Source organism: Cyprinus carpio, unplaced genomic scaffold, assembly GCF_018340385.1.
Source record: "Cyprinus carpio isolate SPL01 unplaced genomic scaffold, ASM1834038v1 S000006516, whole genome shotgun sequence".
NCBI lineage: Eukaryota > Metazoa > Chordata > Actinopteri > Cypriniformes > Cyprinidae > Cyprinus > Cyprinus carpio.
In genome coordinates, this window is record NW_024879184.1 from 145297 (window position 1) to 170274 (window position 24978).

The following is a 24978-nucleotide window of genomic DNA, read 5'->3' on the forward strand; positions in this document are numbered from 1 at the left end:
GACCATAGAAATGTTTGCACCTCACTTCTGAATCAATCAAAGCTTCAGGGGTGATTTACGATTAGCTGTTATTAAATGTTCTTAAATGACATTAAAAGTAATGCTTATGAAACCCTCGAATAAGATAGCACATCATATATCCTCATTGCCCATTTAAAACACCTCATACAGTATTTAATGATAACATGTTATATACCAGCTAATATGTTGATAAAGCATGTTTAACAACCAGTATGTAGTAAACAAAGCTTAGCGAAATCCTCCTCAATATTTGAATTCATCCATCCTTCTAAAAATATAAACTCCCATTCAAAACATTCATACTTATTTTTGATTTTTAATTTTTTGAAGATTTCATTCTTGCGTATATTGAATACATATATCATAAACTGTTAGAAAGCATCGAGAGTTGAGTTGTAATGGGATGAAGTGTGTTTGAATGCTCTTGAAGCTGCTGTGAAAATCCAACACCCTCATTTCATCCAAATCAGTTTAAATCACCATTCAGAGCAGTTAGCACCACAGCAAGAAAACATGAACTCGCCATCATCGCAGAGATCTGCACGGTGAACGCCAATTTGAATTTGACAGTAATAACAACAATGTTTGAGAGCATTTGGTTTATTAAAGAACCTCAAACAAGAGAGGAAGCCAGGCCGGTCCTGACTGATTGCTGGACTCAGCGGTTTCTAGCGCGGTGGCAGCCGCAGTGGAAGTCTGCATTAGGGTCGAACAGCAGCGAGTCTCGGTTGTGGTTGTGCGGTAAGCAGTCGAGGTGATACCAGGCATCGCAGTCGTCACACTGGATCCACTGCACGGTGTCCTGCTGCGGGAGACGACAGTGAGCCGCTGCACAGGGTTCAACGCCCTGAGCCACAGCCATCTCCTCATCGTCTTCTTCAGAGGATGATGATGAAGAAGAGGAGGAAGAGCTGGAGCTAGAGGAAGATGATGAAGAGGGAGACGGCAGGGAAGGCTGTGGTAGCGGGTGTTTTCTAGGCCTTCCACGTCGACGCCTGCCAAGAAAAAATTAACAAATGCAATTAATTCATAAAATAAACTATTGATAAAATTTTTTTAATGGATTTATTTTTCTAAAATATGTTTTACTTATATTTATTTATTGTACTTTTTATTTAATAAATAATTATATTATACATTTTAATCTTTAAGAAAAATATTTTAATTTCCATACATTTTTCAGGCTTAGAATCACAGATCCCGAGATATATATATATATCTTTATTTTTAAATTAATAAAAAAAAAATTAAAACAATTTTTATGATTAATTTACATAAATTGCCCAGACTTGGAAATCACAAATTCCTTCATATTTTATATTAATATATACTTTTTTTTTTTTTTTACATATTCATATTAGAACTATTAATGACTTAAACACATAATATATAAACATATTCATTCATATTCTAATGTCTAAGTTAAATATTAATGACTAAAAATATATGTACTTCTATATAGATTTTTTTCTTATTCATTCCATATATTTTTCATGCCTTGAAATCACAAATTCCCTAATATTTTATATAAATGAATGGAATTAACTACAACCCCAATTCCAAAAATCAAGAATATGTGATTTGTTCATTCTCTTTATTTAACTGATAAAAGTACAAAGAACAGATTTCCAATGACTTCACTGGCCAACTTAAATATATTTTGTAAATATGAATAATTTTGATAGCTATAACACACTCCAAAAAGTTGGGACAGAGGCATGTTTAACACGGTCACATCAACTTCCCTTTTAATTACACATTTTAATCGTCTTCCCCAATCTCACTTGATACAAGACTTCAGCTGCTCATCAGTACTTAGTCTTCGTTAGTATATGCCTCCACCTCAATGATCCCTTCACACACATGCCAGTCACCCATGCTGTTTGCACTGATAAACCCCCATAGACGTTTGCTCTTGCACTTGTTGCTAATATGGTCCCTTTTGTCTTTACCACTGAAAATGTGATGTTTGTTTTCCCCCAAAACAAGCTGAAACATGGACTCATCTGAAGACAGCACACATTTCCACTGTCTTTTGGTCCACCTAAGATGAACTTGCTGACATCCCTGCCTAGAATTGATGTATAGATTTCTCCTTGTGTGTAAATAGAGATTCAAGTTGCATTTCTTGATGCAGCTGTTTTCTGAGGTACTCCTGAGCCCATGTGGCTATATTTAGCACGACGGTTTCTTATGCAGTGCCATCTGATGGTCAAAGGTCACACACATTCAGCTGAGGTTTCCTGCCTCACCCCACAGACTGAGATTTCTCTGGATTCCCTGAATCTTTTCACAATATTATGCATGGCAGTTGGTGAAAGACCTAAATTCTTTGCAATTTTGCATTGAGAAATGTGTTTTTTGATTTTCTGAAAATTCTGTCATGAAATTTGGCACAAAGTAACAAGCTATGATCCAGCTTTCCTGGCAAAGACTGAGATCCTGCTTTTACACCCAATCACCTTTTACCAATTCACCTGCTTTTTGCAAACTTTTTCAAAACAGTTTAACATGGATATTCTAGAATCTTTTCACTTTTATTATGCCTCCAAACCAAATGTATTGTGATTCTGAAGCTCAAAACAAAAAATAAAATAAAAAAAAAAATATACATACATAAAAACAAAATACAATTAAGTTTGTCAGAGAAACATTGAAAATCTTTTCTTTGTACTTTTGTCAAAATAAATAAAGGTTAACGAGAATTAACAAATAACAGATTCTTGATTTTATTACATTTTACAAAACGTCCCAACTTTTCTAGAATTAGGGTTATAGAAAAGTACACTCACTATTTATTGTATAATTTTTATAATATTCAGAATAGAATACATTTTAGAATAAAGATTATATCACTTTCCATAAATTCCCAAGACTTGGAAACCACAAATTACACGATATTTAATTTTAATAAATGTAGTTAAGAGATACTGTTAGAAATATTAATTTACATTTTTTGTAACTTTTTTTTTTTTTTTTTTGAATGGAGATGCCACAGAATCACAAAATCCTGTTTTTTCCTAGGTTCTTCATGACTGTGACAATCCCGTGTGTAACTATCAATTATTACTCACCCAGTTGAGGCCTGAAAGCGAGAAACGATGCCCCTTGCTTTCTCTGTCTTGGGCATCCTCGCTGACGGGGAGGTCAGGTTGTAATTCTCACTTCCCATCCCGAGGGTTGTGTATATCGGAGAGCTGTTTGCCCTTGGCCTCCTTCCAGGACCAGACATGCAGGGCTTCTGCTGGCGGAGAGGAGTCAAACTGATGCCGTTGCCTCTGGTGTGACTCGATATGTTCACAATATGATTGAACTGCCTGTTTGGTGGCATATTGAAAATGCTGCCGCCGGTGGGTTTGCTCACATCGTACTGTGACCGGCAGTTCTGCTCCAGTTTGGGTAGAGGGGGCTGAAACACCTCTGACTCTGATTTGTAAAGCCGGCGTCTTTTCTTGGCTTGTCCCCTGCGTCCGTCCTCCAGGTCTCTGCGGTTCGCGGGATCGTCCGAACTGTCGTCCTCCAGCAGAACCGTGTGGGCAGACTTGCGTCGGCTCTTTGAGGACGGCGGGACAGACTTGGACGAAATCTCGCCAGCGGCCTGGAAAGGAGGCGGAGTGGTGGGTGGGGCCAAAGCGCTGAACACCGGCGTATTTAAGGTGCTCGCTTTCTGGCTCTTTTTAAAGGTCCAGCAGCTGCCGTTCATCTTGCTCAGGCTGCCGATGGAGTTGAGGATGACCGTGGCTCTGTTGATGGACAGCTTTGAAATGTCCACGCCGGGGTCTGGTTTACGGTCCGAGCACGTTCTGATCCGGTTCTTTATGTCCGATGAGAAGGAACCCGCTTTGGGCACAGTGATGGCATCAAAGTCCAGCGGATGAACCCGTACTTTCTGGAAGAGGAAGTAGAATTCTGGACTAGCCCGTCCTGATTGGCCACCAATGGTGAGCGTGTCGCCATCAAAGATTTCCTTTAAGACCCCTTGTTGGAGGCGCATCTCATTTACCCATGTGCCTGAGGAACAGAGAGAAACCTTTAGAAGAGATTTTATTGTCTTCATCAGGACTCATAATAAAATAATACACGTGTCCCAGAATGCAAATGTGTAGGTCATGCTCACATAAAAATACCATTAGACTACAGCAGAATATTCTGAAACAAACCAAACACTCGTTTCAGCAATACTGCATTTGTAATATTTTTTATATATATTGAAATCATCAATAAACTAGTTATATCAACTATATCTACACCTATTAATGATTTAATAAATTAAAAATAAATTATATTTACATATAAATACTGAAATCATCATTAAAATAGATGTATCTAAACATCAGTACATACAGTATATATACAATTATAAATATAAAACTGATATTTTCACTCAATTTCACTTCACTTTATATATGTATTAATATATGTAAACACATTATATATGTAATTACAAATATAAACTGATAAAAGATTTCTAACCATTTATAATAATTTCAATATACAATATAGAGAAAATAAAAATATATAATTGTTTTTTTATATATTGAAATCATTCTTAAAATGGTAAAATCTATACATACACACATACATATTTATACTATGAAACTACTTATAATGGATATATATATATATATATATATATATATATATATATATATTTGTAATTATAAAAATAATCAATATAATAAATATATTGTATATGATATGCGTTCCTAACACACCATAGCTGCTGCGGTCCTTCACTTGAACTTTCCAGCTTTCTTCTCCAGAGACATCAGTTTCTCTTTCCACATGGAGCTCTGCATGGATACGGGACACGATCATGGACTCCAGAGTGACGTCACACAACTCTGGGGCCCGTCCCAAACGGAACACACACTGGGTCAGTGCGGGCCGGAAAGTGTACAGGTCACGGACGGAGTCTGGGCACTCGTTTCCATGAGCGTTGCTATTGTTTGTGTCAGACAACCCAATCCTCAACAGCTGAAAACACGGCTGGACTCCTAACGACATTCTGACATCCCACAAATAAATGTGCAGGAAAAACTGCAACACACCCGGCAAACCGCAGAGCCTCTCACATAACACTGGGCTAAACGTCCTCCATCGAAGATCCTCCAGTTACAAAGACTTTCGAATATGACCCTTATGAATGCTTATTATGCCCAGTAAATAAAATCTGACATGCTAAAAACAAATTATTAAAATATTTGGAGGACAAACTAAAACACTGCAGCACAGATATTTCAGCACTAAATATCTAGGTAGACGAAATATTAAAAGTGGATATGTAGCAGCCCCGCCAGATGCTCAATTGCTGGTCTTCATTCTGGAAAACAGAACAATACAGGGCTTTAGAGGCACTATCAATATCAACAATAGTTGTTTTTTAAATTGCATTTATTTTATTAAAAGTGCATATTACAGTATAATATATAAACATTTTAATATTATGCATTACTCTTTATACAGATTAATACAAAATATAATAAAAGGCATGTAAGAAATACATTTATTGCATTAAATACCCATATGTATATGTGTGTGTGCATATATATATATATACACACACACACACATACATACACAAAATATATACAAAGACTTGGTGTGTGTGTGTGCGCGCGCACAAACTGGAACATGGTTTTTCTCCAACAATACATAGATTTCTTTACATTGACACTTATGCATGCCCAAATACCAAAGATACAGTTGTGCATTCGTCTACCAACGCCTCTGATGTACACTGCATTGTAGCTTAAAGATTTCCTTCCGATACAAATGCTAGTTTAAAAAGCGTGTCAAATCAGTTTCCAAAAGTGTAAAGCATTTAGCATAGCAGTCGTTCGTTTGTTTGTTATAGATATTTCGCTCGTCGCTAAAGGAAATTAGTCGCGTGCAGGCAGAGCAGTGATCGCGAGCACATAAAAACACAGTCACACAAAGCGACCTGCAAACAGCTGCATTACAAACGCAACCACTTCATTCCGTCGAACATTTCGATGATAAAACACTTACAAAAGCGTGACATACCCGCAATATCAAGGTATATGTTTTGCGAAACGCTACATAAGTCTTTTATTTGTGCTCCGTGGTAACTCTTATCTCCTCCTCTCCCCAGGAAGTGCTTTGAAATTTGGCGCGCCAGGAGAAGAACGAGTTTCCTTGCGCGAAATTTCCACTTCCACTTCCGTCCGTGTTGTCAAAGAGACCGTCAATAATGACAAAGCAGAGTTTTTACCATATTCAGTTTTTTTTTTCTTAACATAATTATTGCAATTATTTCGTAACCGTCACGCACTGATGGATTATTCAATATATTTTTTAATTGGAATTACAATTTGAAAACAGATGCAACACACTTATAAAAAGGGTTTAAAAATTCATTCATTTTAAAACAGAGAGAAAAAAAGACAAGAACACCAACCATGAGATTTTTAAAGTCATCGTTTTGTTTTCCTCTTTCAGTCAAGAGAGAAAATCGAAGCTGTGCTTGAAGTAAAACTATAAAGCCCCATGTACATAGTACTAAATTAACAAAGCAGCTGACAACAAGATCCTCTGCATTGTACTTTGAGCATGAATGTGAAGTATAGTTAATATTCTTGGTTTTATGCAAGTCTGTTATTCATCTGTTAATATATCTGCGTGAGAGATGGTTTTCAGTGCTCATCTGAAAAAGGAAAAATGCTATAATGTTACAAATCATCTTCAAAATCACAAATGTTCCAAGATAGCTAAGATGAATAAAGCACTTTGAGAAACTTGTCTCCTGAGAATTCTTACATGTAAGCTGACAAAAGATCAACTGAACAATGAAATCTCCATAAATGGATGAAGAAAGCACACACTCCTGAACTCATTTAATGTGTGTGTAAACCACTGCTCAAACCTGAGCAGACTTACAGGATGGACTTGTATTGCCACGCTTCCTATACCATCGAAAAACGTCTTTTCAGTAACTTTTCAGTGTGAAAAGTGCATATTCGAATGCAGAATTATAATTTATCCAACTCAAACTAATCAGGGTAAAGTTCACCTCACATTTCAACACATTTAAAAGCAATATCCTTTGTAAATCTGAATCACACTTAACTGAGGGGTGAACGCATTTGTTCAAGTATAATCAAGCTTAAACTCTATATACAACTGTCTGTAGACATAATTTCTGTCCTAGTAAGAAAAAGAAAAACATATCCATTTCCTCTAAATGACCAGCTCACCAGTTGTGATTGTGCTCAGTTATACCCTGAGGATTGGAAATGTGTGCACCACTCAAAAACTGTTTTCTGTCCATGATTGTAAATTGCATAATCATAAAATCTGACATCCATTTTTACCAAAATATAAATCAAATTAGAAAACATTTCGATATTAGCTGTTAAAATAACACTGACGTTAAGAATACTTCTCATCAGGGATTCAAGATTCAAGATTTGTAATTGTCACATACTGTACATGGTTATATGAAGAGCATATGACCAGCAGTGAAATGTAAGTCAGGTCCACTCCATGGACAGTGCAATTATTAAAGAACACAAACACAAGAAAATTATACCAAAAAATATGACATGGAAAAAGTAAGATAAAAAATAAGAATAAAATAAGATGCTTATAGAAAAAATGTGCAGGACAGTATACTGTAGACTTAATAAACTTAATAAAGACAAAGTAATGCAATGAAATCTTATTTCTTATAGGCAACCTCTAGTTCAGCATGCTTCTGCAACGCTTTTAATTGTGTATATAGTAGATCTAAAACATCAGCACACATATAGAGTTTAATTAGCAATAATATAGTCTCAGTGAAGTGCAAAGATTCAGAAGGGTTTCTGCAGGTTTTGTAAAGGTAAATTTAAGGCTATTGTAAGACTAAGTAAAGAATATAAGAAATATATTGAAGGAATGCAATTCATCACTATGTTCTCTAAATGTCCAGGATGCTTACAATGAGTTGTATTAGTAACGAGTAGTGTTAACTTAAAAATCAAGTGCTGTGAGAACATTAAAAGAGATATTATAACTATACACTCTTAAAAATAAAGGTTCCAAAAGGAACCAACGTGGAACAATTTTTGAAGAATATTTTAATAATCTAAGGAACCTTTTTCCACAATAAAGATTTTTTTGTGAAATGAAAAGGTTTCAGGCACATAAAAGGATCTTCATGGAACCACAGAAGGCAATTAAAAGTGCATGAATGTAAAAGGTTCCTCATGGAAACATGGATGCCAACAAAGAGCCATTATTTTTAAGAGTGTATGGTATGAAGATGATCCTTTGTAATTATTAAATCTGAATAATTTCTAAATGTTTTCAGTAAGACTGCAGAAGCAAAATGTTTGAGCATGTTACAGTTGGAAATATAGATGTGTTTTATCCTGACTCGTAGAAATGAGTCAAACACAAATGATTCAAACCTACATAATGAAACCGTATTAAATATTTTGAATATGAATATAGAATGTTTCTGCACTATAGAAGTTGGGTCTTATTGCAAATCATTTCTCATGAATAAATGTCAATGTCTGAGATTTCCAATAAGCAATTTTCTGCAAGCCTTACACAATCCAAACCTGCTAAAATATATTCAAATGAGCGAGAATAAAGGATCGCATGAGAAGCGCTAGAAAGGAGATCACCGGAAAGGCCCAGACTGGGGAGACACCCCGGCAGAATCAGCACCTGAAACTGCTGAGACAAGCCGTTCCTTCAGAGGTGTTCCTCTGAGCCAGGGCCAAAACCCTCCATCACAGCTGATCCTATTTACAGTGGTAAGCCCCGTATCAGATACCTGTCTTCCATACGGACCTGATTCATCAAGGTGTTGGCAAGGATTAGCAGTAAAGCACTACAAAGCCGGCGGTAACTGCAGACGGTCAAAAGGAAACATTCGCACCAGGTGTAGCGCTGGGAAAGCACGTTTGCCAGGCTGATTTTGAAATAAATCTATCTTGATTTGGAATTCTCAAAATCTTCTTTTGTTATTTTGTAGATGTAAGATCCACTGCAATCTGCTTCAGGTGTTGTTTGTAGAATCCGTGGAGTTTCAGGCATTTGGACTCTCTCATAAAAGTTCATTGCTTAGTAAAATTAAAAAAGTATTAAGTCTTACATGTGTGTCTTAAGATGTGCTTTTCTTCTTCACATGCACTACATGGTCACTCTAATCAAGCCCTTGGCTTTAAACCAGTCTTTAAACTCCTCAGTAATTCAAAGGCAAGTTATTTCTTTGTGAATTTTGTTGACTTCTCTTGGATTTGTTCTTTTGTTCTTCTAGAATCAGTGTTTCTGCTTGTTCGACAAACTATTTGTTAAGCATCAGATGAGCCCAGCAAGATGAAGTGTCATTTTAGACGTCAAACGGTGAGATGTTACGAATGAAAAGTGGCCACACTGGTTAGTGTGACTCAGTTTACTTTAAAGTGCTCAGGCTGTGGTTCCATTACTTGGATCCAACGCTCAGAATGTGGTGAAGCATCTTTGCTCATCTTTGCATCCAACTCATTTGCTTTTGCCATTTCCTCAGAAATGGCCGGCGGGACGCCAGTGAGACTGTCAGGATCTTGTGAGAGGCGAAATTGTTGGGTCCGTCTGTGTCACTGTCCAGAGGGAGTGCACACGAGCTGAACTCCACGCCTGAGTCATTCATGTCCTGAGTTTTTCTCAGATTGGAGGGCCTGGTACTGACCTGGTTTTGATACCTCAAGACCCTAAGAATTAAATCAGAACCAAAAATTGTAAGATGAACTATACAAATACTAAATACAAAAAAAATATATATAAATATAAAAAAAATAAAATAAAAAAAAATACAAATAATGTTCACCCAAAAATTTGGTCATTATTTATTTATCCTTATGTTGCCGTTTTAAATTTAATTTTGTAATTTTGGTTTGAACTATGAACAGTTGTTGCATAAGATGCATAACAATTCTTTAAATATTAAAGAATATTACAGAATTAAAAATATTGATGTATAATAAAGTATCACATATTTTGCTTTAGATTTTAACTGATATTAGAACCAAATATGAAAATTAATTTAATTAAATTTTCACATTTTTTATGTATTTTAAATATTGTGTTCCATAGAATAATAACAGCCTACAGGTTTGTTATTTTAGCATTATTTACATACTATTAAAGTTTTTATTAATGTTTTGTATCATCTTTTTTTTCTGTATATATATTCAGTTATTATATTAGTATTATTATATTTTGTCATTTTAATTAGTTCTTCTTAAATATTACTATTTAGGTTTAATCTGATTGATTTCAGTTTTATTTTTTATTTCCAGTCAGTACTTAAACTTTTTTAAGGCAATATTTCTAATTTTCATTTCATTCTCATTTAAGTTCTTCATCTAATACTTATACATTTAATTTCATTTTAGCGTTTTCAATTAACAAAATGTTTATTTTTAGTTAATAAGAATAGCCTTGATTTGGAATCACATGAGGGTGATTTTAGTTTGTCGCAATTTTTAGGTGAACTATAATTTTAAAAATCATGTTGGCAGACTAACTAACTTCCAAAGAAAAACAAAATCACTTAATCTAATCCAAGCCTCTGTGTTTTTGGTGTTGTTCTCCCATGTGGACTGTATGGTGGGATCCTCTGTGAATCTAGTATAAGCTTCATGAACCACCTGAAAAAAACATCATCACACACATGTGAATCAGCATACTGTGCTGTGGGGGGTCTCATAATAAAATAAAAATCATAGCAAGGGCTTTTTCACACCTAAAGCTTGTGTGTTTGAGTCCATGTGACGAGTTTGTTTTAACCCCTTAACTGTCACCGTCCCACCTGTGGGACGCTTGGCGCTCTTTTTTTTGTTGTTGTCCTTTTTCTCTATAAAATCTTTTAGTAATCATCATAAATTATATATCATTTGAAAGCTTAGAAGCCCAAGATTCATCCTGTGAAAACCATTTTCAAATCGGACATTGTGTTACCATGGAAATGGTACTTTAAAATCTTATGGCGGTCTCCTCCCCCTTAGTGGGCAGTGTCAAGTGTCATATTACAAAATGCATTACGGTCTTTTAGAATCAAAACTTTTTATAATCTTGGCAACAAACATATCATTGGAAAGGTCTGAGTCTCAGGATTTCATATTTGGGTGGTTATTTTGAGTATTGAAGTAAAATTGACAGAGAAATCTAGGGAAAAATTCATTAAAACAAAATTCAAAGGAGTTTTGATGGGCTCCCGGTGGCTGTTTGTGGTATGACGCCCTAAACAAAATCTCACAGAAACCTCCATTTTTTTCATATCAACTTCAAATTTGGAACATAACTTATTTAGACACAAGGCTTTAATTTTATGCCGATTTTAGAGTAAAACCTGTTGTGTAAAATATTTATAATAAATAAAATAAAATAAAAATAATATAGGGCATTTTATTTACAGTACATTTAAACTTCTATAACTTTTTTGATACTTTAATTTTTTGAAACAATTCCACTTTTGCCAAAATCTGCTAATTTTCTTCTTTAAAAAGGAGACCAACCTTAGGTCTATATTCCAAAGTGTTCATAAAATACAACAATTTAAGTTTGGATAGTGCACTTTAATGCCTATTTTAAATGTGAAATCTGTTTTAGAAATCGTGCATGAATCGAAAAATGGGAAAAATGTAAAATTTGAGTCTGATGTATGTTTTATGTGGCATATGTCTGCAGAGTGACCCGCTATTGATAATAGAGTGATTTCAGATCAATTTTCACTTTTTGGCAATTATCTCAATATGAAAAAAGTGGCCCTATTGAGTTGCATTTACCTTATAATGCATCAGCCATTCCTGTATGCCTGAAAATCAGCCAGTGAAAATCATAGGGACTAAAATATGACTACAGCAAATGAGGTGAATAATAGTTCCCACTTTGGCTCCTTCTCCTTCTGAGCTGTTATAGCGCCAGCGGCAGACATCTGCTGCTGGTGTACCAAAAAAAACACCGTTTGGAACCAAATAATGTAATTTTGCAATGTAGAGCGAAATGAATTCAGGTTCAAACCAACCAAACAAACCAAGTGTAAAAACAGCCTGAGAAATCAGCAGATCCAGAATAAATATGCTGCACATACATTAGGGTTGTTGGAAATGGAATATACTGTATACTGTAACATTGTGGAAACTGGATGATGCAAAGGGCAATATATCTGAATAATTCTGATGAAGTCAGCATATTGTTGTTTGTGTAAAACACAATAACGCTGCTTGTCAATGTCTGTCTGGTCCTTCACAGTGCCACAAAACATGTACAGTACGAGTACATAACCCAGAGGCACGCTTATAAGGCTTTGAGAGTAAACAGTGACGTCACAGACAAACACATGGACAACATGAATTTCACTGGGTTGGCAAATGATTAATTGCTAGAGTCTAGTGACTACATTCACAATAGTATATAGCATACTACCTTTACTATAGTATTTTGTCTAGTGTGCAGTTGGCTTGCTGTGGTACAGAGGAAGATGCAGGCATGAAATTTTATATCAGGTAAAATGGGAAAATGTTATGAATGAAACTGATTTAATGACAGCAATTGTCACTTAATGATAAGCCTGGGATTAATGTTGAATTAAATGAATGCACTGAAAGCCAAATATTTTTACAGATGGTATCAAAATTACACAGGCATGAGCGCTGACAGAAACAATTGTGTGAGGGGCAGCAGTCGCAGCACAAAAGTCAGCAGATCACAATCTGGTTACACAACAAACATATTAGGTGTGTAAAATATTAATAAAGCAAAGTAAGACCTTTATCAGAATGAGCGAACGCTTAAAACGCTTTGGTGAACAACACACAATTTAACCTGATTGAACGTTATTTATTTTCAGTGTAAAATTTATATATATATATATATATAATATATATATATATATATATATATATATAATAAATAAATTAATACATAGCAAGTTTGAAATCAAGCTTGCGTTATTATGCAGGGTTTTTTTTGTGCAACAAAAATTATCTTATTGCACCACCTAGCATCCAACCAGCGCAATTACCGTTATTCTGGCATAAATGAAAATTATGACATTGAGATTAACGACAAATCAACACTTAACAAAACTAAAATTTTCAACAACCCAAACCCACTGCACCCCAAAAAAATTATCTCAAAAAATATTGTTATATTTATTGTTTGTCTTTTATACATAAAATTGATTCGAAAACACAAAGTAAACATTTTATTTCTGATATGATATCATGTGACAGCAATGTAATATACAACTGGTCATTGTTCATTGTGCTGTTTAAATATTTAAATATTAAAAAAAGAAAGTATATACTACATATGCAGTATGCTTGTATTCCTTTCCAAACATAACCTTGCATCTAATCTATATCTAATTTACAATGTAACATGAAAGAAAGTAATTGTATATAAACAGGACCTCATTAAAATATAAACACATTATGAGCGAAGAACTGACTCTATTAATTACTGCCAACCACATGTACACATTCACACAGCAGCATACAAACAGCACACATACACACAGAATTATATTCACCTCTCCATATATATTGCATGTGTGTTTAAGCACGGCAGAAGCTTTAATGCACAGGTGTATGTACCTTTATACCTATTCATATTAAGAGTTCAAACTAGATCAGTGCAATACACCTGAAGCTTCTCATCTCAGGAGGTCTGAGAGGAAAATGAAGGGAATAACGGACAGATACACAGTCACTAAGAGTGACAGAAAGACTTTGGTCCCCTGTTGTGCTATTACAACACCAATACAGATTCATCAGTTTAGCACGATGGGAAAATACGACACCAGAATGCAAAGCTCTCTCACCCAGCAGGGACTCCGTCTGACGATCCTTTAGGAGGGAGAAATGCAACGCAGATGAAGTGTTAAGCTAACCATCACAAAACCTCTTTCAAACAAATGTGTTTGTGTGAAACTCAATGAATACACTCATTCAACCTCACTTTACACTCCAACACAAACAGCCAGATTATATTTGTATTGACTGATGGCTGATAATAGGTAACTGGCAAGACTGGACTGCTTTGCTGTTGGAAAAGGGATGAATTTGCAAGGTTTTCAAACAAAGGGAATGTTTTCTTGAGGCTTCAGCAGTATGCTACAAGACGTTTTCTCTCATAAGGTATAAAGAGGGTAAAAACTGACTAAATTACCCAGGAATAGTTCAATAATAATAATAATAATAATAATAATAATAATAATTTTATATATATATATATATATTATTTATATTTAATTATTTATTATATATATATATATATATATATATATATATATATATATATATATATATCTATATATAATATATATATATATATATATAATAAATAATTAAATATAAATAATTAAAAGGGGTTCATCAGTATGTATGCAAGAAGGTGCAAGAAAAATGAACAAAGACGAGACGTAAACACACAGTTTGCATTATATATTAAAAAACATAAAATATAAAAAAATACAAATAATATAAAAATATATATATATATATGGGTCAAAGACGAAAAAGTGTTTAAGCATAAAAAAAAATAAGTGTAATATTGCTTTAAATTGTTGTTTTTCCCTAAAAAAAATGAAAAAGTTTTCTGTTTAACTTAATTGCAATTTTGTTTTTGTTTTTCTGAGCAAAAAATAAATATCATACATTTTCCCCTGATTTACAGAAGACACCCAGTAAAATGTCATTCAGTGTGACAAACTTGTCAAGCATATTTACAAAAAAAATCAATTTATGACATATTAAAAGACTAATTACTTTCACCCCAAATACTAATGAGTTGTAATTTTAAATTTTTAACATTTGCCACTATCCTAGGTTTCGCCCATTTGTCAGTAAGAATTTTTTACTAATTTAAAACACAATAAAATTTATTATGCTCCATTATTCTTTTAGATATTTTAATATGTACACGTCAGAATAAGCATGTTGTTTGAATTTTTGCATAAATATTGTGTTACACTGAATGACAATGTAACATTATTTCAACCAAATTTTGACATTCTATTCTACAAAAAACTTATTTGAAACCTTAAAGGTAGACATTTTACTTACATTTAATGTGCTTTATATGGACACAAAATCACTTTTGTACATTTCTTTTGATGCGGACATCTTAACGTCTTTGACCCATATATATGTATGTATGTATAATCACAACCTACACCACCAAGCATGATCTTCAAGGTTTCACCACAATTCAAGTGCTCAAAGATCTGGTGGTCTGTTATATGGGGGGAAAAAAACAATAATTAAAAGAATATACAAGGATACTGAATGTTGCATTATTGTACCTGCAAACAACTAACAGTAATCCTAATAAATATATATATTAAAAAATATACTAGTTGGCACAACTGACTGATTGTTAATAATAATAATAATAAATCATATAATATTATGTTATAATATAATTATATAAATTATAATTAATATTATATAAAATTAATATATAATATAACATATATATTTAGAATTAATAATATTATATTATATATAATAAATAATAATATATACCAAATTCCTATGTAGAAACACCCAACAGACAAAAATAATGAATTATAACACTTTTTATTGTTAGTTTTGTTAACAATAGTAATTATAACTATAATAATAATTATTATTAGTATAAGTATTATTAATGTTATAATATAATAAATGTATTTTGTTATTATTATTATTATTATTGGTAATAATAAGCATTTATTATGTATTATTGTCAATACTGATATCCCCATCTTTGTGCCAGTACCCGAAATCTGTATGTTCAGCTTTGTTTTAGGGCTGATTTTAGATTTATCCTGCCAAAATGTCACATAAAATTGTGCTTTTCACTTTATTTGGTCAGATGGTCCTTTTTCTAAGTAGACTGTTCTTGGCAATAAGCTGCAATGTGGACCAAAATCAATACTGATAGATTAAAGTCTGACAATGTGAGTCTACTTAGACGCTTGTCCTATTTTTGATCTTTTATTTTCTGTCTTTCCTTCTTCACTTCCTCTTTCACTTCCTTCTTTGTACTTTTACACTATTTCAAGACTTTGGCACATTAGTCATCTAGGCCTGCTGAAACAGTCTCCTCATATAATGCACTCACAAACACTGATTTTTTTCACCTTTCAACGTTGAGGCAGGCCCTCATTCAGACTTTTTCATCACTGTCCACGATGGCGTAGCTGCCCACGTCAGCTCCGGTAACCAAATGGAGGTTGACCCACTTCTCGCCCACCGTGAGGTGGTGCTCTTGCATGGGGATGCCGGTCTGGTTGAGAACCAGCCCAGGCGGCTCTTCTGTGGTCTGGTAAAATGCAGTTTGAGCTTCAGGCCTGAACTCAAGGGAGTACAGACCAATCGAAGTGTTGATCGGGATATGATATGTGTCTTCATATTTCACCACAGTCTCTAGTGCACAGTCTAGAAGAAGAAAAACAGTTTTTTAAATGCATTGACAAACCTATGAGGATGCTGCCTTTTTTCAGCTACACACTTGGAAACAAAAGTATGAATAATTCTGTGTAATATTTTAATTGTGATTCAGTGTCTAAATACAAAAATATCAGTATTAATGGTTTCATCTTCTCTCAGCTGTGAATGTTATATATATAATCATTTTCAGAATTCATTCTAATATGCTGATTTGTTGCTCAGCCGTCTGTTAGCTAAATTACAGTAGCTAAATTTCACAAACAAGCTTTATTGGCTTTCCCCCAAATAAGTATATTATCTTTTTTTAACATAAAAAAATCTCTCTTCTTTAAAAGTAAGTAGGCTATAAAAATAACATTAGTTAAACAACTTTTAAATTCAAATGTTGATTTATTATTTTATATTTTTAAAGTGAATATTTGGATAAATTTGGGTTTCCATTTACGCCAAAAGGGTATCCTGTCATTTTCATTAGGAAAACAATATATTCAAGTTCAATTATTTTGATATATGTATTATTTCAATGAAAGTAATAATGATTTTACTTGTACAACTTCTGAATATTATGATCAAACCTCCAAACAGGGTCTCAGAGAAATTCACTAAAATATAATGTCCTCCACAGAGGAGAAAAGTCTATTAAAATATGTAGCAAAAGCCACATAGACAGGCCTATACAATTCACAAATGTACTGTATTCAAATCCATACTTGTGTTCAGCAGTGTTTAAATGTCATTATGACAGCTGTATTTAAATTGAAGGATGATGTACAGGTTTTTTTAAATAGTTAAACTTAATGCACGACAAGCTGCAAAAGACACAGGAGCAACAGTCTTTAAAATCATTCATCATTATCACCCTTGTAATAAGTATCGAAGTCAGTTTAACCATATTTCTCCACTCTGCTCTTTCTGCCAAGAGGAAAGGAATCTATTTCACATTTATTTTATTTCTGTTCCAATTCTGGCTTCAATAAAGCGTCCCTATTTCTAATGTTCCACCAGCTCTGTAGTATTTCCATCAGTAAGGCTCTTTTCCATTCTGATATTTCTGATAATAAGGAGTTAGATGACGTCTTAAACTTTATTTGTATGATTGGTAAATACCATATCCACAAAGCTATACCTTAAATTTAAACACAGCTGCAAAATAATTGCTCCTGATCTACATTTATTATTGTCATCACTTCAAAAAGTCTCTTATAATAAAAAAGCTCTGTAGACATTTACGGTTAATTAGTAAATTGTAATTAGTTTTTTCCTCTCTCCTCTGTATTGCCTCATGTGTTCTGTATTATTTGTTTCCTTTGTATTGAATTATATAAATGCAATAAATAAAAAAGAGCAACTGTCAAAGACGGTAGAGCATGTTTACCTATAAAAGTGAAATGCGAAAAAAAAAATTACTTATGTGTGAACAGACCCTATTTCAACAAAATATGATGTTTGATTGGATTCTCAATTTGAGGTGGTGATGGGATTCATCGATTATCGCGTTCCTGTGCTCCCAATACCGCAAACGTCATCTGAAACTGATTTCAATGTATTTGGCCTATAGGCTATAGTGCCACACACAGACCTCCTGCGACGCGAGCTCCACACACTGGGAAGAAGTGCTCCATGAGATGGCGCCAGTCCGGCTGCGTGTCCGGGCGGGGCTCCATCATCATCATCATCATCATCCTCACCATCACCCACTGCTATAGTCACAGCCTGCTGGATTACTGCGCCTTTACGCATTTGTGAAAAGCACCCAGATATCGTGCTGTTATCTACTCGATTAATATTTTCTATCCATTCATCCAACGGTAAGAGTTTTTCTGACCATTATGTTCCTGTGCAGCGCGTTCCAATAGCTTTTAGGTTGTCGTGCTGCATGTAAACACTGCCCGATACAATGTTGCGAATTTGAAGGCGATGTTATTGTTTTTATCTGTTATTTCTCCCGTTCTGACTTTAGAACAGTGCAGTCTGATGATGATGTTGCTTCAGTAGGCAAAATGTACTTGGTTTTAATGTTATTATACTAATGACATTATAGGGCACCTCCTAATGCACGCTGCGCGCTTAGACATCTCCACCGTCCAAAATTAATAAATAAAAAAACAAATCCAATAGCCTATTAAAAAAAAATAGTAATGTATGTAGGCTAATATGTATTTAAATCAAAACTATTTATGAATAACAACGGGAGAGGTGCTTTTATTTTACCATCTGTCACACTTAGACTACAATTTAATAAGTTAATAGACTTGGATGCTTTTTCTCCAGAAATGTATCAGTAAATGTGTATTTAATAAGCTACCACAAGCCCACCGTTTCCCAGAAGCGAACACGCATCAATCAATCGATACTACTTAAAGGCATTACTGGGTTTATGATGCAGATTGTAAGATATTGTGCCTTTCTGTATACACTGTAAATACATACTTTAACAGAATTCGATTTCAAGTCGTTTTGAATAGATTTATTTTATTATCCTTAATTTATTTGAGTTATTTGACCCATATATAAATAAGATATTTTCACTTTCTGCGTTTCAGCATGTTTTGTAAGTACACACACACACACACACACACACACACACACGTCTGGTTCACTATCCTTGTGGGGGGTACTCTCATAGGCCTAATTGTTTTTATACTGTACAAACTGTACACCATCCCTACACCTAAACCTACGCCTCACAGAAAACTTTTTGCATTTTTACAATCTCAAAAAAAAAAAAAAAAAATACATCCTGTATTATTTAGAAGCTTCCATGGGGACACAATCCTCATGAGTTGGTGTGTATTCAGGTTTAAGTCCCCATCAGTATAGAAAAACATGCACACACACAAACACACACACACACACACACACACACACATATAATAATACAGTTGTTGTTATGTGAAAAAATTAATCCATACTGATTGCTTTTTTCCCTGCGCATATGGTTCTCAAGTGATTTTAATAGTGTTCTGCTTCTTCCATTCCTCTGGTTTCTCCATAGTGTGAAAATGTTTTACACTTGCGGCCCCAATGAAGCAATGGTGGTGTCGGGTAAGACTAAACATCTCAGAAATACGTTAGGGAGATATTTTCAGTAGAAATCATGAAATCATGTTCAATTGTGTGATGTGACTCCTGTCTCAGGTTTCGGCCGCTCTCCACCCGTCATGATCTCTGGCGGGAGAGTGTTTGTTATTCCATGCGTTCAGCAGATACAAAGGTATCATCCAGTCTCTGTGTTTGTGTATATGTGTGTGCATGGTTTGCATTAACAAATCTCAGCCTTTTCTCTCTCTTCCCCCACAGGATCTCTTTAAACACACTGACGCTGAATGTAAAGAGTGATAAAGTCTACACACGTCATGGAGTGCCCATCTCTGTCACTGGAATCGCACAGGTTAACTGTCTCACAGACTCTAATATATGCAGTAAACAAGATTCCACAGGGTTTCAGAAATCAGAACTGTCTTTTTTGTCATATTATTGTGCTGTTTTAATAAAACAAATTTTTGTCCTAGATTATTGTGCTGTTTTTAACAACTTTTCTATAAAAAAAATAATAATAATTGATTGTCATGTGATTAAACTGAACCTGAACTCTCTCCAACAGATGAAGATTCAAGGGCAGAATAAGCAGATGTTGGCTGCAGCATGTCAGATGTTTCTGGGAAAGTCAGAGAATGAGATTGCGCACATCGCCTTGGAAACACTGGAGGGTCACCAGAGAGCCATTATTGCTCACCTGACCGTGGAGGTAAATAGACATAGTTAAAGGCACAGATAATGCTCACCTCTCAAATGTACTACACTCTGCAACATCACAAACAGCAGTAAAACTAGATATAGTATTTAAAATCTTCCTGACTTCACTGAGCATGGGGACTTTGATATTTCTTTACAAATAAGGAACTAAGCAAGTGGGTTTTGTCTTTGTTCTTTAGGAGATCTACAAAGACCGCAAGAAGTTCTCCGAGCAGGTGTTCAAGGTGGCTTCATCCGACCTCGTCAACATGGGCATCAGTGTGGTCAGCTACACACTCAAAGATGTTCACGATGACCAGGTCTGTCAGGCCCATTTGTGGTGTTGTGTTTATCGACTTATTAAACAAGGCAAATTAGCATGAGAACACAATCCCATAAAAGCACAGATGGAAGAAGAAGGTTCTGCAGATGATTTCCTGACAATGCAGTCTTCATAATGACCGCTGCAATCTACCAAGAGCAGCACAAAAAAGCATAGGGTTGCAAACATGTGGAGCCGATGATAATCATGTGCATCTAATCTACAAACAACACAGGTGCAAAATGGGTTAAGGATTTTTTCTGGGTGCAATTACTAGTAAACTGACTACCACAGACCTTAGTAAATCACATAGCATGATTCATTTAAATATTCTCCTCCTACAGTAAGGTAAGCAAAAAATAGCGTGTCCTTTTCATTGCGTCTCTTTAGTAAATCCTGACAGTAGTGTAAAAGAGGGTTAGTGTTGGATCGAGCTGTTAGTAAATCTGTCCTTTAATAATTTAAAATGCTTTAAATATATAAGAAAGGATCTGTGAGAGCGGTGAATCAAGGTTTTTTCTTTCAGGATTACCTGCACTCTTTGGGAAAGGCCCGTACGGCACAAGTGCAGAAGGATGCACGGATTGGAGAAGCCAAGAACAAAAGAGATGCAGTGATCAGGGTGAGCCTTTCCTGAACTCTGTTCCAAATACAACCTGTTTTTTAAATCTCACTGAGCATTCCTGTTAACGTCTCTCTCTCATTTCTCTCTTTTTTCTCTCTGTAGGAGGCCAATGCTATACAGGAGAAGGTATCTGCTCAGTACATGAATGAGATCGAGATGGCTAAGGCTCAGAGAGACTACGAGCTGAAGAAGGCTGTCTACGACATTGAGGTCTTCACCAAAAAAGCAGAGTCTGAAATGGCCTATCAGCTCCAGGTAAAACTACAACCAAACCTTTTTGTGACCTTCAGCATTGTGAAAGACTTCATTTTCATTCATTCATTCATTCATTTTATTTTATTGCTCCATGGTAAAACACGAAACATTTTCAATCAAAATTTAAATTCCCATGTCAAAAGGGATCAGAAAGAAGATCATTCATTCATAGTCAAAATTCCAATCAAAAATGTCTATTCTGTCATCATTTAGTCCCCTATGTTGTTGTTCCAACCTGTAAGACTTTCTTTATTCTGTGGAACGGTTTTGGTTCATATTGATTACCACTGTATGGACAAAAAGTACCATGAAATCACCATGGTTATCAATCTGAAATGTGACCCTGGACCACAAAACTTGAGATTGAGAAGTTGATTTATACATCATCTGAAAGCTGAATAAATAGTTTTCCATTGATGTATGGTTTGTTAGGATCTGACAATATTTGGCTGAGATACAACTATTTGAAAATCTGGAATCTGAGGGTGCAAAAAATCTAAATACTGAAAAAAACACCTTTAAAATTCACCAAATGAAGTTCAGAACAATGCATATTACTAATCAAAAATTAGGTTGTAATATACTTACAGTAGGAAATTCACAAAATATCTTCATGGAACATAAACTTTACTTAATATCTTAATGATTTTTGGCATAAAAGAAAAATCTATAATTTTAACCCATACAATGTATTTTTGACAATTACTACAAACACAACCCACACAAATATATTCTATTGTGTTCAGCAGAATAAAGAAAATACATACTTGTATGATCTGTCCCTTTAGTTGTTATACCTATTTTAGAAACATATCTGTGCCATAATTTTGTGGGTAAAAAAGAATTTAAATTTACTTACATTCATTCAGTTAATCTTCATCCTCCTGTGTAACTGTTGCATTAGGTAGCGAAGACAAAGCAGCAGATCGAGGAGGAGAAGATGCAGGTGATGGTGGTGGAGCGCTCGCAGCAGATCATGCTTCAAGAACAGGAGATCACACGCAAGGAGAAAGAGCTGGAGGCCAAAGTCAAGAAACCAGCCGATGCCGAGCGATACCGGCTGGAGAAACTGGCGGAAGCTGAACGGTGAGATCCCTGTTGGTTTTAAAATCCCATAAAACATGAAGGTTATACTCCACAAATATTCACCAGTTGATTTTGTCTTAAAGTGAAGCGTGTAATTTCCACACTAATGTCACCATACGGAATTGCAAAAATGGCTCCGCTTGTATTAATATTTTTAAATCAATAGTTGTTCATATATGTTAATAATTAGGTTTTGACTGTAAAGAGTTCTCTCTGACACCATCTGGTCATTTTGTGCTCTCCAACAGTCTTCAGCTAATCATGGAGGCAGAAGCTGAGGCCGAATCTATCAAAGTAAGTGATCAGCCATCTTCTTAAACAAAATAGTTTGTGTTATACATACTGTGTCTCTGCAGATGAGAGGAGAGGCCGAAGCATACGCTGTGGAGGCTAGAGGTCGTGCCGAAGCCGAGCAGATGGCTAAGAAGGCCGAGGCCTTCCAGAACTACAAGGAAGGAGCGATGGTGGACATGCTGCTGGAGAAACTGCCGCTGGTGAGACAGTTATTTGTATTTTTTTTCTTTTAATGTGTAGGCCAGGGTTCCTCAATGTGTAGGCCAGGGTTCCCCTCAAATCACCTAGCTTGCCCCTGGACATTGATTAGCATGCCAAGTGTGTTTGTCATCTTGCAAGAGATGATCCTGCATAAACAAAAATAAGTAAAAAAAAAATTAAAATAATAAAATATTGCATTGTACTGCAAAAATAGTAATCATCTTGCAAGAGATGATCCTGCATAGAGAAAAAGCAGTTTAAGTTGAAGTCCAATATTGATGGTATATTGTGTTCTTTCTATCCATTAGATGGCAGAGGAGATCAGTAAGCCCCTGTCAGCTGCCAATAAGGTCACCATGGTTTCCAGTGGAGGTTCAGAGATTGGTGCAGCCAAGCTGACAGGTGAAGTGCTTGACATCATGACCAGACTGCCCGAAACCATTGAGAAACTAACTGGGGTCAGCATTTCCCAGGTAAAAACAGTATTTCAAACAATCTATTTTTGTATTTCAAGTGAATGCAGAAAATGTCGTCATTCACATGATCATGAATTTATTTTGTGTGCATATTCTCACATGCATAATTGATACAACTGACAGAATGTCTCTTCCTCTGTAGGTGGCCCGTACTGGTTGAAGAAATTCTCCGACACTCTCTCTCCTCCATCTGTGACAGTTCATTTATTTTCCTTTTACTGTATCTTCCACACGGCATCTCTTTTGTTTTCCCTTCTTTCTCTCTCGACGTACACTTCCTGTCTGTCTTGCCTTGCTGCCAAAACCCAAAGTGCATTTTAATCTAAAACTCCAGGGAAGAATGCTGTACTTTATATCTTTAATGCAATCATAAGAAGACAGTGAAGTCCAAGGATCTGTCGAACGCCATTACACACCGACACTTTTGACATTTTGAAATGTTACACCTTTAGTTTTTCTTCTAGAGTACTTTTTAATGCTGGTAGTGCACTATGAGCATTTCGTTATATTTGAGCTCTCCGTTAGTAACCTTTTGGAAGCCAAAGTAACATGACGGGATTTATAAGGACTGATGCTGACGTCTTGAATAGGATATACATTCACTTTACCTCAAAAGTGTATTTTCACTATATTAGTTAGACGTAATCGTGTAGGATTTATTGCAGTTATCAGCTTCAAATGGTACTGTGCTCTGAAATCTGAAGATACTGCCAATAATGTCAGATCTTCATTATCTGTGTTTAAATGTTTACTCAAGTCAACAGTCAGATGTCTATATGTGTTATGCAGAATTATAGGTCAGTAATTATTCTATTAGTAACTTATTTATTACACAAATATCATTTGAAGGTTTTTTTGTATAGTTTGAAGTGTTTTCATGCACGATTGAAGTGTGCGATTATATATATATATATATATATATATATATATATATATATATATATATATATATATATATATATATATATCTGTACTGTTTTGTCCTAAAGCAGATGTTGAACATGATCATTACTATGCCTAGGATGGAACTTATTTGTTCCATCTTTAGACCGTTCTATTCATTAAATGAGACAGAAGCTGAATTTCAAAGTTGTCATAAAAACGGGGGATTTTAAGGAGTTCTAAAATATATTTTGGTCATAATTATACAGTATTTAATACTGGTTATACTACATTGTTCTTTGATTGCATTATAAACATTTTCTTTTCAAATGATTAAATGTCATTAGATACATAAGCATGCATAATTCATAAGCACTAATTACATAATTTCTCACTAATTTTATCATTAATAACATGACTAATGATATGTTGACAGAACAATGTTACGGTACTTTATAGATGTTGTGTGTAATGCAGACTGAACTAACTACACATTTATGTCACTTTTGTATTTGTTTTTAAAAATCTTCATATTTAATGATTTATGACTAATACAAGTGAAGTGGGATGCATCCCTTGAAGGCTAATTTTTTTTATTATTATTGGTGGGCAGATGTTAGTTAAGCCTATGCAGTAATGTTTGGA

The 24978-nt window shown here is 34.8% G+C and overlaps 2 protein-coding genes across 3 annotated transcripts; one reads left to right on the forward strand and one right to left on the reverse strand.

Annotated features, from left to right (window-relative positions):
- Positions 1 to 605: 605 nt before the first annotated feature.
- tcf19l (transcription factor 19 (SC1), like) lies at positions 606 to 6206 on the reverse strand. Of its 2 annotated transcripts, none has more exons than XM_042754454.1 (4): positions 6049 to 6206; positions 4737 to 5344; positions 3096 to 4032; positions 606 to 1016 (listed from the first exon to the last, which is right to left on the reverse strand). In XM_042754454.1, the coding sequence occupies exons 2-4, from the start codon at positions 5026 to 5028 to the stop codon at positions 680 to 682; spliced, it is 1566 nt and encodes a 521-aa protein (XP_042610388.1). In that variant the 5' UTR covers positions 5029 to 5344; positions 6049 to 6206; the 3' UTR covers positions 606 to 679. The 2 variants fall into 2 exon arrangements, with proteins under 2 accessions (XP_042610388.1, XP_042610389.1); XM_042754455.1 differs by having other exon boundaries at positions 6034 to 6193.
- An 11905-nt stretch (positions 6207 to 18111) lies between these two features.
- LOC109055854 (flotillin-1) lies at positions 18112 to 23845 on the forward strand. The gene is made up of 13 exons (XM_042754453.1): positions 18112 to 18265; positions 19453 to 19502; positions 19596 to 19671; positions 19758 to 19848; positions 20062 to 20205; positions 20393 to 20512; positions 21041 to 21136; positions 21242 to 21394; positions 22299 to 22480; positions 22729 to 22774; positions 22837 to 22974; positions 23284 to 23448; positions 23594 to 23845. Exons 2-13 carry the CDS (start codon positions 19460 to 19462, stop codon positions 23609 to 23611), a joined length of 1272 nt encoding a protein of 423 aa, XP_042610387.1. The 5' UTR covers positions 18112 to 18265; positions 19453 to 19459; the 3' UTR covers positions 23612 to 23845.
- The last annotated feature ends 1133 nt before the right edge of the window (positions 23846 to 24978 follow it).